This window comes from Centropristis striata, chromosome 15, assembly GCF_030273125.1.
Source record: "Centropristis striata isolate RG_2023a ecotype Rhode Island chromosome 15, C.striata_1.0, whole genome shotgun sequence".
NCBI classification, from domain to species: Eukaryota; Metazoa; Chordata; class Actinopteri; order Perciformes; family Serranidae; genus Centropristis; species Centropristis striata.
The window spans coordinates 12,826,976-12,842,814 of record NC_081531.1 but is presented as its reverse complement, the minus strand read 5'-3'; the positions used below and the strand labels follow the sequence as shown (position 1 = coordinate 12,842,814).

The 15,839-nt window shown below is 37.4% G+C and overlaps 1 protein-coding gene across 1 annotated transcript in view; it reads left to right on the top strand.

Annotated features, from left to right (window-relative positions):
* Positions 1-12: 12 nt before the first annotated feature.
* The window catches only part of lars1b (leucyl-tRNA synthetase 1b), a 28,232-nt gene continuing 12,405 nt past the window's right edge, over positions 13-15,839 (top strand). The window contains exons 1-22 of the mRNA XM_059352421.1: positions 13-237; positions 584-705; positions 1,132-1,219; positions 1,342-1,422; positions 1,758-1,895; positions 2,016-2,177; positions 2,349-2,461; positions 2,804-2,867; positions 3,269-3,357; positions 3,529-3,754; positions 4,034-4,121; positions 5,055-5,131; positions 5,437-5,490; positions 5,629-5,769; positions 7,531-7,608; positions 8,625-8,710; positions 8,844-8,909; positions 9,715-9,797; positions 11,168-11,306; positions 11,795-12,007; positions 13,661-13,718; positions 14,089-14,152. Of these exons, the coding sequence (XP_059208404.1) occupies positions 232-237; positions 584-705; positions 1,132-1,219; positions 1,342-1,422; positions 1,758-1,895; positions 2,016-2,177; positions 2,349-2,461; positions 2,804-2,867; positions 3,269-3,357; positions 3,529-3,754; positions 4,034-4,121; positions 5,055-5,131; positions 5,437-5,490; positions 5,629-5,769; positions 7,531-7,608; positions 8,625-8,710; positions 8,844-8,909; positions 9,715-9,797; positions 11,168-11,306; positions 11,795-12,007; positions 13,661-13,718; positions 14,089-14,152 (2,236 nt within the window). The 5' untranslated portion in view covers positions 13-231. The remainder of the gene's footprint in view (positions 238-583; positions 706-1,131; positions 1,220-1,341; positions 1,423-1,757; positions 1,896-2,015; positions 2,178-2,348; positions 2,462-2,803; positions 2,868-3,268; positions 3,358-3,528; positions 3,755-4,033; positions 4,122-5,054; positions 5,132-5,436; positions 5,491-5,628; positions 5,770-7,530; positions 7,609-8,624; positions 8,711-8,843; positions 8,910-9,714; positions 9,798-11,167; positions 11,307-11,794; positions 12,008-13,660; positions 13,719-14,088; positions 14,153-15,839) is intronic.

Sequence of the window (15,839 nt, the reverse complement as noted above, 5' to 3'; positions counted from 1 at the left end):
TACCAAATTATTACAACATGAAGAAAAATCATAGTTCGCTTGATATCTAACGCTACGACGCCTGAAAAGTTATTCGGACTTCATTTCCCAGAAAACCATGCGAGAGGCTGATTGTGGGTGTCATCAGCCAGACACCGGTGGCGTGGGTTTCCCTTGTCAAACTGGAAACTACTTCTACTGTTTCTTCTGTCTAAACAAAAGAATAGTTAATTGCTCATAGTTTGGGTCAAAATGACGGTAGGTCCAAAGCTCAATTTATCTACATTTTAAAATGTTTAATGCTAGTTTAACGTTGTATCTCATTAACTTACTGTAGCTATTAGCTAAGTTAGCTAACACAAGCTAGTTGTCGAGCCATATGCAGAAATAGACTTGAAAGAAATCTGACACAGCTGGACCAGAGATTGCAAATGTGTTGTGGTTTAACACGTGTTGTATAGTTTTTCTATTATTTTCTATTTACATCTACTATTGTCTCGGGTACTTAACAGTTCCTTACATTTTTTTGTTATTCATTTAATTTGTAGTTTTTTTGTGCTGTTTTCTCTGACGTGCTGTCGTCTTGCTCGTCATTGCATTGCAGGAGCGGAAGGGAACAGCAAAGTTGGACTTTTTGAGAAAGATTGAGACAGAGATCCAGGAGAAATGGGAGAAGGACAAGGCATTTCAGCAGGATGCACCGACAACAGTTGGGGAAAGCACAAAGTGAGTAAATGCAATCATGAGAAAAGACCATGTGTGCTTTCTCTGTCACACACTTGACCCAAGGATAGTACATTATGTATTTGTAATACCATCTTTGAAGAAAGCAATTCACATTGTTTGCTGGAATGTCAGAGAAGGTTTTGCAGATGTACTTCCTTAAACGTATCTCTGTCTGATGCAACAATAAGCACCTTGTGTTTTAATAGGTGTTGTAGTAGGTATGTTATGTCGGTTGTTGCCGTTGGGGAAAAAAAACAAAACAAGCCATGCAAGTGTTGGTGAAGCTCTATAATTTGTGTTGTGCAGTTGTCATACAAAAGATGAGCCTTGTCACTATTGGTTGCCCCAGCCTAGACTACTAAAGATACCAGATGAAATCCTTTTGTACTGAAAAACACATTTGACTCACATTTTTTTTCCTTCCAGCAAAAACAAGTACTTTGTTACCTTCCCCTACCCTTACATGAATGGCCGACTCCACCTTGGTCACACATTCAGCTTGTCGAAGTGTGAGGTAAGTTTGCCTAAAAATCAGAGATGAAGGAGCATCTTCAGTCCACACCATGACAGATACTTGAGATGCAAATATTAAAGTTATGGTCTCTAACTTGCTGCTGTTCATTTTTTTTCTTGCAGTTTGGTGTTGGTTACCAGTCTATGAAAGGAAAGAAATGCCTCTTCCCATTCGGGCTGCACTGCACAGGAATGCCAATCAAAGTAAGTGTGTTTTTTTCAGTCCGTGCCACAAACAGAAAGGGATGTAATTTTAGGTATAATAATTGTAAGCATTGCCCAAGTGATCTTCGCATCTTTAATTCAACAAACACAATATCCAAGCTGTCGCCATTTTTGTCACTATGCCGTTTTCTTAATTTACCTGCTTGTTATAGGAAACAAAATGGCATGTGGTATTCATTTAAACAATACTGAATTTTAACTCATGTTCTACTATATCAACATTTAGTATTTTATCCATGACATCACCCCCTTGGTCATGCTGCCTTTTCTTCCTCCTATGTTCATACATCTATATTGTGCATCATGTACACTAGGCCTGTGCAGACAAGCTGAAGAGAGAGATGGAGCTGTATGGAAACCCTCCACAGTTTCCGGATGAGGATGAAGAGGAGAAGGAGAAGCCAGAAACTTCTGACGAAATCATCATCAAGGACAAAGCAAAGGGCAAGAAGGTCAGGATCTAAAGGACCAGATTGATGCAATTTGATTCATCATCAACATTTGTTTTCACCACTTACAAAGGGTGTGTCAATTTGCATTATTTTCATGTCTTTTTTCAATTCCTCTGTTAGAGTAAAGCAGTGGCCAAATCTGGATCTGCCACGTTCCAGTGGGACATTATGAGGTCTTTGGGCCTGAATGACCATGATATTTGCAGGTTTGCCAATGCTGAACACTGGCTAGAGTACTTTCCTCCTCTGGCTGTCAAAGATCTCAAGATGATGGGAGTCAAGGTGACTACTTATAACTCTCGCAAATAATTGTCTATGTTTTGTCTAGTACCTCTGACCCATTATGCAGTGGAATGTGAGAAATACTACCATGATGTAAATATCCTCTGATACCTAGATTTCACCAGAATTTTAGTCAATTGTAAACTGTGCCGCTGTGTTGTCACTTCACAGGTTGACTGGAGGCGTTCATTCATCACCACCGATGTGAACCCCTTTTATGACTCCTTCGTCAGGTGGCAGTTCATCACACTGAAGGAGAGGAAAAAGATCAAGTTTGGCAAAAGGTGAGATGGTTTAGAGGTTTCTATACAACAGTTTTACTTGTTCTGCAGCACTGTCCTTGCACAACTAAAGAAAGTCAGAAGTTTCTCACAGTATGCGACATGAAAGTCTTGCACTTTACCTTTGTTGCTGTCAGCATTAGTTGAACTGTCTTGCCTGAAACAATCAGTGTTCTGTACCAATGTCATTTCATCCCATGGGGTAAAGGCAAAGAGAATATTTAAAACGAGGAAACCGGTAGAAAGCTGACGTTAAGTTTCCCTTTCAGTCCTGGGCAGTTTAATTTACATTTGGCATTGTGCGTTCTTTCAGTAATATAATGTGACTTTGTCTGACTCATGCAGGTATACCATCTTCTCCCCCAAGGATGGACAGCCCTGCATGGACCATGACAGGCAGACAGGAGAGGTAAACTTGCTTAACCCAATGAAATAATATATTAGTTGTGAAAAACAAAATTTTGATATTATTATTATCATGGTTTTTGTGATTCTGACAGCAAACCTTTTAAAAAAAGCTACATTCACAAAAATGTTGCCAATCAATGATGGTTCTGTAATTTACCACACTACCTTACACCTGGCTTCCAAAACACTTGATAGTGTGATCACTCGTGATTTTATTTGACTTACCAACTTGCTTGTTCCTGCAAAATCCACTTTATTAATATGCAAATGTTCGTTTTACTGATTTTGGCATAAATAGAAAAACAACCTTTAAAACTGTCCCTTACTTTCAATTGAGATTATTTATTTGAGTCCTGAATTTTGTTCTTGTTTCTTCCAATCATCATTTTTCTTCACCTGCAGGGAGTTGGACCTCAGGAGTACACTCTCGTCAAGATGAAAATCGTTGAGCCGTACACAGCAAAATTTAAGTCCAAGGTCTTTTACAGCAGGTAACAAATTACAGATACTGAACACTGTGCTGCCAACATTTAAAAAAATGACACTACACCACAAACATTTTTTAACATGCATTTAAGTATAGGTCGCCTCTCAATAAAGGCATGCACTATTAACTCTTAATTGGGGACATGAGTAAAGTACTAATGCCATCCTCCCCGCAGCGCCATGAAAGGCAAAAACATCTTCCTGGTGGCTGCCACTCTGAGACCAGAGACTATGTTCGGTCAGACCAACTGCTGGGTGAGACCCGACATGAAGTACGTTGCCTTTGAGACAGCAAGCGGAGACATCTTCATCTCCACCAGTAGGTCTGCCAGGAACATGTCTTACCAAGGCTTCACCAAAGAGAACGGAGTAGTGCCAGTGGCCATGGAAATACTGGGACAGGTATTAACTTTGTGCGTTTCTTGCTTTCAGCTGTAAATCATTTGAAATTTATATCAGACTTATCAGAGACTAACCTTAGCAGCAGTGTAGAGACAGTTTGAGGCACAAGGTTTCATGGCTATGGTGTAAACAACCTGCAAAATTGATTCCTGTAATGTATTATTCTGCTCTATCTTTCTATTTTAGTGAGAAATAAGAAAGTCAGATTTTTTTAGGTTGAGGAAGGATGCTCATGTGTTTACTATATAAATCAGACACTGCATCATTTTTGTCTCCTAGGATATCCTTGGCAGTGCCCTGAGTGCTCCTCTGACCTCCTATAAGATCATCTATGCTCTGCCTATGCTCACCATCAAGGAGGACAAAGGTACAAGTCAGGAAATTAGGAATAATAGTTGTGATACATTTATTCAGGGTGTCTTTTCAAGACTTTGCCAGCGCCGCTCACAGCAGTCAGAACCCCCTTGAGTGGAGGCACTTTACTCTCTCTTTTTAATGTGCCGACTTAAACTCGAGTGAAATGTATCTGTAAATGTAATCTGACAGTTGGTGAACAGTTCAAGAGAAGCTGGTTGAAATGTGCAAATATATTTATATCTCTGTGTTTCAGATAAGGAGAATTTATTCCCATACGTATTCCTGCAAATCTGCACTGAGCTTTATCCCTTTTTCCTCTTTGCCTTAGATATTCTTGGAGGAGACTACAGAAAACTACTAGTTAAAATGGCTGGCAAAGGTCACCATGGAATTTATAAAGTGTTGTTCTCAGATGTCAAAAGATAGAAGTAATGGCTGCTTTTTTTTGCCCTGAGGGAGAACATTTGTAAACATAAAATGGATCTAATTGCACACAGAGTGGCTCTTTTTTTTCTCAAAAGTCGGTACTATCTATTTTCTGGTCCGCGGTGCTTGAGGGGTGTAGTTTGTCTGCATGTTTTTATATGTCCTGTTGATGAATTTTTGTAAGAAGGTTTAATTGGAATTTCTGAATGACTAAGTTGAAATGCCAGAATTTCAATAAGAAGGATTCTCTTGAGCCCAGTGTGTCATCCTAGGGTTATGGAAAGCAATCAGCAAGAGTGAATCTGGGTAGACCTGTGACATTTAGCAGTTTCCAGCTCATGTTTATTTGTTCTGCCCCTCTTTTCATAGCAAGATGCTGCAGTGTACCTGGTCTGCAGTTAAAGAAATGTGATTGCAATGGGCAATCGCATTAAATATGTATCATGTAAATTGCAATAACAAACAAACCTGGTGTGCATAAATACATTTAATGTGTTGACCTCTATCTTTTCCTCAGGTACGGGGGTTGTTACCAGTGTGCCTTCTGATGCTCCTGATGACATCGCTGCTCTCAGAGACCTCAAGAAAAAACAGGTGATGTTCCAGACCTTTAAAGAAGTCTACCAAGCTGCCATTCAGTTTATTTGATGCCACCTGCAGAAAACCACAGAAGATGGAGCCTATTTTAAACTTCCAGTGCAATTTGGAAATTTTGATTTTGAGATATTTTAACAGATTGTGCTTTAATATTGATCTCCTTCGCTATCTGCTGAAATTCAGGTGGACTTAACCCCACTTCCTCAGGAAGAAATGTGACCATTTAAGAGTTGTTTTTTTAAATCATGCACTACCTTTTGCATGTGATTCATTTGGCTCTTAATATTTGATTTTTCCAATAGGCTCTACGGGAGAAATATGGAATTGAGGACAAGATGGTGTTGCCTTTCGAGCCGGTAAGCTTTTTCCGCTAAAGTTATTTTGATTTCAGACAGGATGTATTCAACCTGCCAAACACTTTTGAAAAGAATCAATCTGAGTTGCTCAATGGAGCCTTAATGTGTTTCGTGTGTGTCTGTGTGTGCACATGTCAGGTCCCCATCATAGACATACCGGGCTACGGGAACCTGTCTGCTCCCGTGGTATGTGATGAACTGAAGATCCAGAGCCAGAATGACAAGGAAAAGCTGGCTGAGGCCAAGGAGAAAGTCTACCTGAAGGGATTTTATGAAGGGGTGAGTCGACTCAGTGGTTAATAAGTTTAAAACAACTGCATAGGTCAGCAAAATGTAACCCTCCTGTGGATTTAACTTTTGGTTTGAAGCTTGTGTGATTTATCTCCAGGACACAAGCTTAGTGATTCACACCTTAAGGCGAGACTAAATTATTCACGAGAAGGGCACTCGAAAAGCGTAGACCTCCAAGGCCAACAGTCCAGTCTTCTCTGATATGCAAATCCGAAAGCGCAATCACTGTATATGTCTTGATAGAACTATTAGAGAGAAGTTACAATATGAATGTGCCTGCCAGAAGCTTAATCCTCTCATTACTCCTGAATTGGAGAGATTTCACATTATAAACACACATTTGTGAAAACCAGAAAACACTTTATTATAATGTACTTATAAACACATTTTTAATGCTAAGGCTGAAATGACATTATGAAAAAAACAGCTGTTATGAAATGCGGTATGTTTGTGAGTGTGGAATGAAAGCAGCATAGTAACTAGACATGCCTATGTTTTCTCTCTACTGAACTTTACTACCATCTTCTGGATTTTAAGAAGTATGACATTTATCTGTCATGGCTAAATGCCCTGTTAATGACACAGTGAAAAATAGTTTTTACCCCACAATGTGATTTGGAAACACTCCAAAATGTAATTGGTTCTTCCTTGGCCCATGCTACACCTTTCCACCAATTTTCATGAAAATTGGGCTAGTAATATTTTTGTAATCCTGCTGACAAACCGACTGATAAACCAAACCGAAAACATAACCTCAACATAACCCCAGGTAAACAAGATTCCAAAAAGTTGGAACTATTTAATTGAATATAATCCAAAGGTAAATCATTTTCAAACTGATAAACTTTTGTTTTTTGTAAATACAGCCATGGAAAAAAATATTAGCTCACCCTTTTTCTTCAATTTCTGTTGTGTTCCTTTTAATGCCTGGTACAACTAAAGGTACATTTGTTTGGACACATATAATGATAACAACAAAAAAAGCTCATAAGAGTTTAATTTAAGAGCTGGTATCTCGCCATTTTCCATGTTTTTTTTTTTTATAATAACCAAAATCATTATCAAGAAAACAATGGAAAATGGCTAGATATCAGCTCTTGAATTAAAATCTAAATGCTATTTTTGTTGTGATCATAATATTTGTCCAAACAAATGTACCTTTAGTTGTACCAGGCATTAAAATTAAAAAACAAATTGAAGAAAACAAGGGTGGTTTAATAATTTTTTCCATGACTGTATATACACTTATTCTGAATTTGATGCATTCTGATTTTTATTTATGTTTCACATAGCCTCCAACTTCTTTGGAGTCGGAGTTGTGCCTGGATGTTGGCTATGTTTTGCCCTTAGGCAGTTTGGTTCTGTGTACTATTATGCTAAGTATAACAGCAAGCAGGATTTGTACAACATGACACTCAAAAGGATGGGGCATAGAATGTTTGCAGTTTTTTTGCTTGGCTCATTTCTCCTGACGCAACATTACAATACATTAGTTATGTCATAATGTTTAGCTGCCTTTACTGTCAGCAGACTGTACATTTGAATACAAAAATAATTTAGCACATCAAACAGAATGCATGTCACATGTGTACACTGAGTATGTGTCCCCACTGAGCAGTTTATGAACATTCATGATTGTAGAATGCACTGCTGAGACATGGCCCACTTCTTTTTGACTGATGTGTCAGAAATGTGAAAGAATTGCATCAGTATGAATGAAATGTTTCTGTGAATGAATTCCTGTGTCAGATCATGCTCGTCGATGGCTACAAGGGGCAGAAGGTCCAGGATGTGAAAAAACCCATCCAGAAGATGATGGTGGAAAAGGTGAGACATTCTTTGTTTTTGTATTTAATGCAAGTAAAAATAAAGTTTATTTAAATAACATCTGAAGGGCTGTACTAGATTTAATTTTGTTTTACAATCAAAGCTTTTTTGACTGAAGATGATGATGACATCACCCTAAAGATACATTTAAAATACTGTCACACAAATCACTTTATTCAAATTGGGGATTTTGTTGGTCTTTTTTTTATGAAAGCAGAATAATTTGTCGGATAAAAACGTGAATTTTGGGGATAGGATAACATCTATCTTTTTAATAATTAAAAAGAAAGTATTATTATTTTTGACTGACAGTGCTCTGGAGTTGATGGAAATGTTTGGATCACACAAGTTGGAAACAATGGAATCTATCATAATAATAATAATAATAACAATAATAATAATAATGATAATGTAGTCTAATCTTAATCTGCAGCTGTGCAGAAATACTGGGTTTAAACTGAATGAATAGACACAAAAAAAGCTGTGCAGCATTCTATTGTGAGTTAGAATTCAAATGTTAAGAAAGAAACTTTGAAACTTTCGAACTATTCAGTTCAGCCCAAAAAATAGTGTTTATATTTTGACTCTGATGTCCATTCAGTTAATCAAAATTGTATCAAAATTGCAATATGGACTAGTGCAACATCCAAATGACACAATGAAGGCAAATATGTGTCAAAATACCCTTCTGAATGATATATTGTGGTGCTGCAGAGATGTCCCGGCCTACAATTTGTATTCCACAGACTCATACTATTTATGATCAATATTTGTCAATGAAAATGAGAATATTTATGCAAAAGATGATCATTCCCTCATATATAATGTATCATGTCAAAAATAAAAAATCGGTCGAAAAATTGCAATTTAGATATTTCCTGCTACTTCTGGTTTGTATTTGTTGCTCTTTATATCTGAGTTATTTTGCAGAGCATCTCAGAGTTCATTAAATGCCATACATGATGTGTGATCTATATTCACCTGTATGATGTTGGATCTGTACTAATTCACCACAGGGGGAGGCCATGATCTACATGGAGCCAGAAAAACAGGTCATGTCGCGTTCAGCTGACTTGTGTGTGGTGGCTCTCTGTGACCAGTGGTGAGTGCTGCATGACGTCTGAACACGAAAAAGTCTGACAAAATACGGCCAAGATGATTGGAGATTGTCTGTATCTTCAGGTGTAGAATGTTTCTTTGATTAACAGCATGTTATCGTCATATCTGCCTTTCAGGTATTTGGACTATGGGGATGCAGAGTGGAAGCAGAAGGCCAACGAAGCTCTCAAGTCTCTGGAGACGTAAGAAGCTGACCTCTGATTTCTGTTACACAGTTTGTCTGTGCTTGTCAGGGCTCCTGTGAAGGTCTAGAGCAACTAGTTTGGAGTGTAGACAATGAATTTAATGACTATAAATTGTAGGTTTTTTTTTCTATTTTACACAAGATTGAGCCATTTTCTTATGTTTGCCCTATGGGTTAAATACATGCCATTATCCACTAAGGTTACTGCTGGTTTTTTTTTTTTTTGCAGAGTATTTTTATGCAAATTTTAGGAAGGGGACATTTTTTCCTCTAAGCTAAGACATGGGAGTTATTTGTTAGTGTATTGTATTTCTTTATTCTGACACAGGAAAAAAAACATCAAATCATTGAAATATCCCACACTGTTAAAAAAAAATCTCCCTTGCATGTAAATAGAACATTTTGTAAATAGATTTTTTTCCCCCTTGTTTTCTTTTCATAACAGTAGCATCATGTAACTGCCATGTAAAGGGTTACAATTCTGAAAATGAATGAATATTTCATAATTATGATGAGGGTTGAAGTTGGTAAAAAGATTGAACTCAATGAAAGTGGGAAAAATAACATTATTATGTAATTTTATGGTAGTTTTTTTTAACAAGTTAATCCTTGGTACATGATACGAAATGATTCCCTTGCTCCCTTCCCTTACTGTTGGTTTGTCTGAGCTTATCAGGGCTCCTGTGAAGGTCTAGAGCGACTAATTTGGAGTGTAGACAATTAATTTAATGACTTTATTGCATGTATCTATCAACCTGATAACTTCCTTCCCGTGATTAAATGATCTCTGTTTTGCACAACAGATTTTGTGAGGAGACCAGGAGAAACTTTGAGGCAACTTTGGCCTGGCTACAGGAGCACGCCTGCTCTCGAACCTACGGACTTGGTGAGCGTCTGCCTCTCTGTGTGTGACTGATTGTGTCCGGACTGCTCGCTGCCAGCATAGCTATATATTTCAGAAGAAATGTTTTTATATCCCCTGCCGAAGATGAACAGGGCTTGGAGATTTTCTAGTGACTGATGTTTTGGTCTATAGATGGAGACAGAGGACTGATGATAAAGCACCTAGCAACAGTCTGCCTTTCTGTTCAAACAGGAATAGATGCACACTGGGGGCCAGCTGGCATACAGTACAGTCTAGGCCTGTTGTAGACTCCTACTCTAGCAATCTCCCCACACTTTTTCAAAATTTTCAGAAGACAATGCACAAGTTTCATCAACCACAAACCAGACAGACTATTGTCCTGCTTTATTTTACTGCAAGGTGAAGGTTGTGCAGATTTTTTTAACTTCTGTCATAATTGCGGAAGTAAAAAAACGACAACCTTTTTATATTTTTACTGTTTCCCTTAAAAAAGTTTATACACTGAAACCTGAAAAGTAAAGATGCAAATGCAAAGTTTGTATTTTGATGAAGTGATCACAGGGAAAAGAGATGTAGATTGTGTGTTTCATGCAGAGAAACAGACTGCACCCCATTCACAAAGTAAATACACTGTCAAAATCGCTTCGTGGTTAAAAATAATTTAGAAAATGTTTTAATTAATTGTGTTATATAGACAGTATTATATCTATCTGTGAAGTTTAAATTATAATTTATGAAAAAAATGTGTGTGCAGGAATAGGAGTATTAATTCTATGTTTAATTATATTAACATTATATTTAATGTTGCTCAGATTTCATATTTGTGTAGCTACTACTTGTGAAAATTAATTACTTCCCAGGCTGGCAGTAATTTTGTGTTTTTAACCACAAAACATGAGCTTAGTGCATTTAAGGCTGATTAAGTAGTATACCCCCTCCTCACCCAAGACGCACTCCTGAAAAAAATTAAAATAAATTAATTTTAGAGGAAAAGTGGCAAATTGGCTTGGAGGGGAAAAATAAGTTGCTGTTGTTTTTCAAAGCAGCAGGTTGGCAAATTGTGATTTTTGTTGAGTTTTGTTTTAGTTAAGTTCATCTGACAATAAAATATTGTTCGTTATTGTTTGCCAAGGATTACACAATGAAGCCCAGGATTATTCCATTGCGTTTGTGTTTTCTTGGCATCACAATGTAACCAGCTTGACAAGATGGCAAATGCAAGAAAAGATTTTGTCAGCTCAGAAGAGACAACAATTGCCTTGTTGATAATTTTGTGTCTCTTTTGCGCTCTGTCCCATTTTGTGTGCATGCATGTGTGTGTGTATGTCTCTGGATTTGTGGTTGTGTGTGTGTGTGTGTGTGTGTGTGTGTTTGCCTCCCGGTTACCATAGGAACGCGGCTGCCTTGGGACGAGCAGTGGCTGATTGAGTCACTATCAGACTCCACCATCTACATGGCTTACTACACTGTAGCCCACCTCCTCCAGGGAGGTGTGCTCAACGGACAGGGAGCATCACCACTGGGCATCAAGTACGAACACAACACACACGCCTGCACTCCAGAATACACAAGGATTAAGCCCTAACTTATACACTCCGTCTCCTCTCCTCCCCTCGTCCTTCTCTGTCTGCCTTCAAACACCCGTAGACGAGGTTCACCCGAGGCAGAAAAGACTTCAATTTCAAAACTAAATATAATCATTTTAAATGACAGTTGTTGCTTTTCAGACGTAGTGGAGTTTTTTGCTCGGTATTCATCCATGAAATAAAATAAATAAATAAAACGTCCAGTCAATGACAAATGCTGCATTTCAGAAACGGTTTAGAAAAATCAATTCATAGCTCAATGTTCATTCAAGTATCCTCGAATATTCTCCCCAGGACTAATATAAAATGACAAAGAGAAGTGAAACACACTTTCCAATGCTGCATTCAATTGCATCTCTTCACCTTGCTTCAACCCAACACATCCCTCATTGCCTTGAACATTCTTGTCTTTCTTTTTCTTTTCTCCCATAGGCCGGAGCAGATGACCAGAGAGGTGTGGGACTTCATCTTCTTTAAGACCTCTCCTTTCCCCAAGACAGACATCCCTAAAGAGAGTCTGCAGAAGCTGAGGAGGGAGTTTGAGTACTGGTACCCCGTGGACGTCCGTGTGTCCGGCAAAGACCTGGTGCCCAACCACTTGTCTTACTACCTGTACAACCATGTGGCCATGTGGCCCAAAGACAAGTGAGTTCACCTGCTTGATTGAGAGAGTAGAAGCAAATGAATGAGGATTTCCGAGCATAAATTACAATTCATAGCACTGAGGTTATTTAAGATCTAAGGGAGAGAGTCTGTTTTTTTAAGAAAAAAGTGTAAATTACCTTTTTTTTTAATTGTAATGACATTTATATTAGTTCTCCAAGCTGGTGTTTCCTACAAGTTTTATAGCCTATTTGAGGAAGAGTTTGACAGTTCGATGAAAAGATTCTAAAACATATTCCTACGATTTTACATCAACCCTCTGAACCCCAAGCAGTCTCAGGGCGTTTTTTGCTCCTGTCACATTTTACTCACGGTGGCCTCATTTTTCGCTTCAATATATAATATAAGTCCTGCACCTCTATGGAAACAGCACATTCAAGGCTAGAAATAGAGGCAACTCAAAAATATCTTGATTATAGTCAGACATTAAACATACAACTATAATCATTATTTTACAAAAAAATTGAATTAATTTGAATTAGGGATGGGCATTTGGAAGAAACCTGTCAACTTGTTTATCCATAACGTTAACTATCAATAAATCGATTAATTGCTGCATGCATACATGGGCAAAATAAAATATATACACATTACTATGCAATAGCCTGTTTTGATAACGGATGCTTTTATTTTGAAAGGGCGAAAAGAGACTTGACCCTGCCAATTGTAAAAAAAACAACAAAAAACAGATTTAACTGTAAAGATTTTTGGATCAAATTTAACCTAGTAATTCATGCTAGCAAGGTGTGATAAAGTAAGCTAGTTTTGCTCAAATTAATACTTAATTCTAATATTGTTTAACCATTAATGGGTAAAATGGGGGCTCTGTATGCTATACATATTTAAATATTTACATTTGTACAACCTCTCCTTAGTTACAACATCTCCTGTCTCTTCTCTCTGCTCTGTGTAAACAGCCTGCGGTCAGGTTGAACTATTCCTGAATTTTTGTCATGTGACGTTGGTATCATCAGAATCATTCATCTTCCCAGTTTCGCTGAGGAGTGCATCTGTTTGTTACATGGAAATAAGATGTATAACAATAATAGAAAAATGTCTTTATTAACATGATGCTAATGATTTTAGCCGTTCTGTCTTGCAGTCTTAATGTCCATTGTTCTGCTGTTGAAATGGTATTCCATTTAAAAGGTCTTACCAAGTATTGAATGATATTTTTAAATGTGAGCACTAGTTTAGGGTTAACATGATTGTATTGATAAGGAATGCACCAATATTGATGGTGACATCGAATATCAGACTCGCCACATAGCTGGACTAAGTATCTGTGACAACGGGGTCAATCTATTCACTTCAATTCTATGTTTTTATACTATGCACATTGTATTCTTAAATGTAGTCCTGTTTTAGTTTTGAACAATTTGTTGCTGCATTTAAAGGTTTATACTTTCATTGTAATGTAATGCAGATATAAAAGAACAATCCCAGTCCCTTCCAAACAGTGAGGCACACAGCTAATTAAACATGGGTATTGGAGTGGTGTTCCATATTGGCAGCCAAGGTATCACAGTGTGTTTCGTGACTGAAAAAGTCAGATCAATGCATCCCTATTGATGATGATGATGATAATGATGATGGTTAAGGTGAAATCTCTCTCTCTCTCTCTCTCATCTTCAGTGGAAAGTGGCCACAAGCAGTGAGAGCCAATGGACACCTGCTCCTCAACTCTGAAAAGGTGTGTCATCTATTAATGGAGTGAAATATCAATCAGTGTTAATACATATAAATCTGTGAGCTGATGTGGTCTTCTGTCTGGGTTGTTGAAACATTCAGTAACCATATTAACATTAATATATTATGCAGCAAACCTTTTTATTTAAACACTTCTCTTCTGATGTGCCAGTAATTAACCATTGTTTGATGCTGTTAAGAATTCTAATTACTGTATGTGCTGTTGATTTGCACTTGTTTTTCTTCTTTGTTGATTGTAAACACAGACAGTCTGCGACTTAACGGTTTTATTCCACTAAGCTTTGTAATGAACTTGTGTGGGTGGGCGTGCTTGAAAGATTCTGGCTGCTAACATCTGTTTTACTATTCACCAGATGTCCAAATCAACTGGAAACTTCCTCACTCTCACCCAAGCCATTGACAAGTTTTCAGCAGACGGTAAACTCCCTTTCTTCTTGATATCTCTCCCTCCTGTGTTCTGTTTCTGATCGTTTACTCTTTTATCCGTGTCATGTTTCATTGAAACGTGGGAGGCAAAACACATAAGGTGTACGTTTAGAACAGATTACAAAGTGTTTTCATAGTGCACGGGCCATTACACTTGATTATACTATAAGTTTTTATGCCGTGCTGAAGATAATTGGAAAACGCCCAATCTTCATAAGATAGCAGAGCTGATGATATTGGGTGCTTTGAGCTATTGTGTGTTTCAGATCCCTTATTCTGCACTGTAAGTAATGAGTTTCTGTATAATAATTTATAATTTATGCTTAAATCAAAGTCTAACTAGTAGGGCAGTGTATATTTCTCATGATCTCCCTATCAGAAGCCACTAATTGAGGTTTATGATATTATGGCAGACAGAGGTAAATTATCACGTAATTGCATGATCGCTATTTCAGAAAGGCAGCACCTCCTGTATGTTTTCCAGCAGGCAACAAGATACACAAGAAAGAAAAAAATTATCGGCTCTGAATCAAATATTTATTGGAACATGAGAAGATTTTTACTGAGGAGTTGTGAGACCAAAAATAAGACCTCATGTACTGTGGCAGAATTTTTCTCTGAAAATGTAATTTAAAACAAAAGCTTTATGTGTGAGTGTCTTTGAGGCATTATTTATTAATAATGATCATCTATTCTGAAGAATTAGTGTTGTCCATCAGCATATGTTAGGTTTTCTTTTTATTTCTACCTTTTAGAGGCATAGATCGACATCCTGCCCTTACTATACCTGTAGGATTAGATGATCAATCCTGTTTTTTGTTTGTTTGGGTTTATTTTTGGTTGTTATGTCTACCCTCTGTTTTATGTTCCGAACAAGCTGAATTATAGATGGACGTGTCTGTTGTGTCTCTTGAAGCTGTCCTGCTGTGGGAGTAAAAAAAAACGTCATGAACTGACAGCAGATAGACGTATTAAGTTGACTTCCCGTCTAAAAGCTCGGAGGGATGTCTGCTCGGTATTTGAAGTTTTCTCAGACTGGAATTTTTCACAAAGTGTCTGAACTTCACCTGGTTGTCAAAGTATTTTGCAAAAAAGAAGTGCTATGTTTAGTAGATGCATGCGTGCCGTACAATTAGGGGTGGGCGATATGGGCAAAAAATATATCTCGATTATTTTATTTTATTTTTCTTTTCAATAACGATAATCTGACAATATCCTTTAAAATGTGATTTATTTACCAAAAAAAAGGTGTTAAAATTCTTCTTGCTTACCAGGACATCAATGGATGGACACAATGTTTCAGAACAACAGCTCTTGTTTATTTTCTTTAAACTTAAACATTCAAGAGACTCCCAGTTAAATTTCAATGTAGAGACATTAAATGGTTAAACATTCAGGCTCTCTCTCCTGAGGTGAATTGTACAGCATAGAAGCATGAGAAAATAAGTGGCACATTATCATTTCTTAATATTAACAAAGGGACTTTCATGCACCTCTCCTCTACCGTCTATACACCTTTAGTTTGTTCTCTTTTTGAGATATTATAAATACTCGATAATGTAAAATTGCACATCGTCAAAACAACATTTATGATATTATCGTAGATGATATTCGGTCGTGGAAAACATTATTAGACCTTTATTGTTTATTTCAATTTCTTGTTCATTTTAATTCCTGG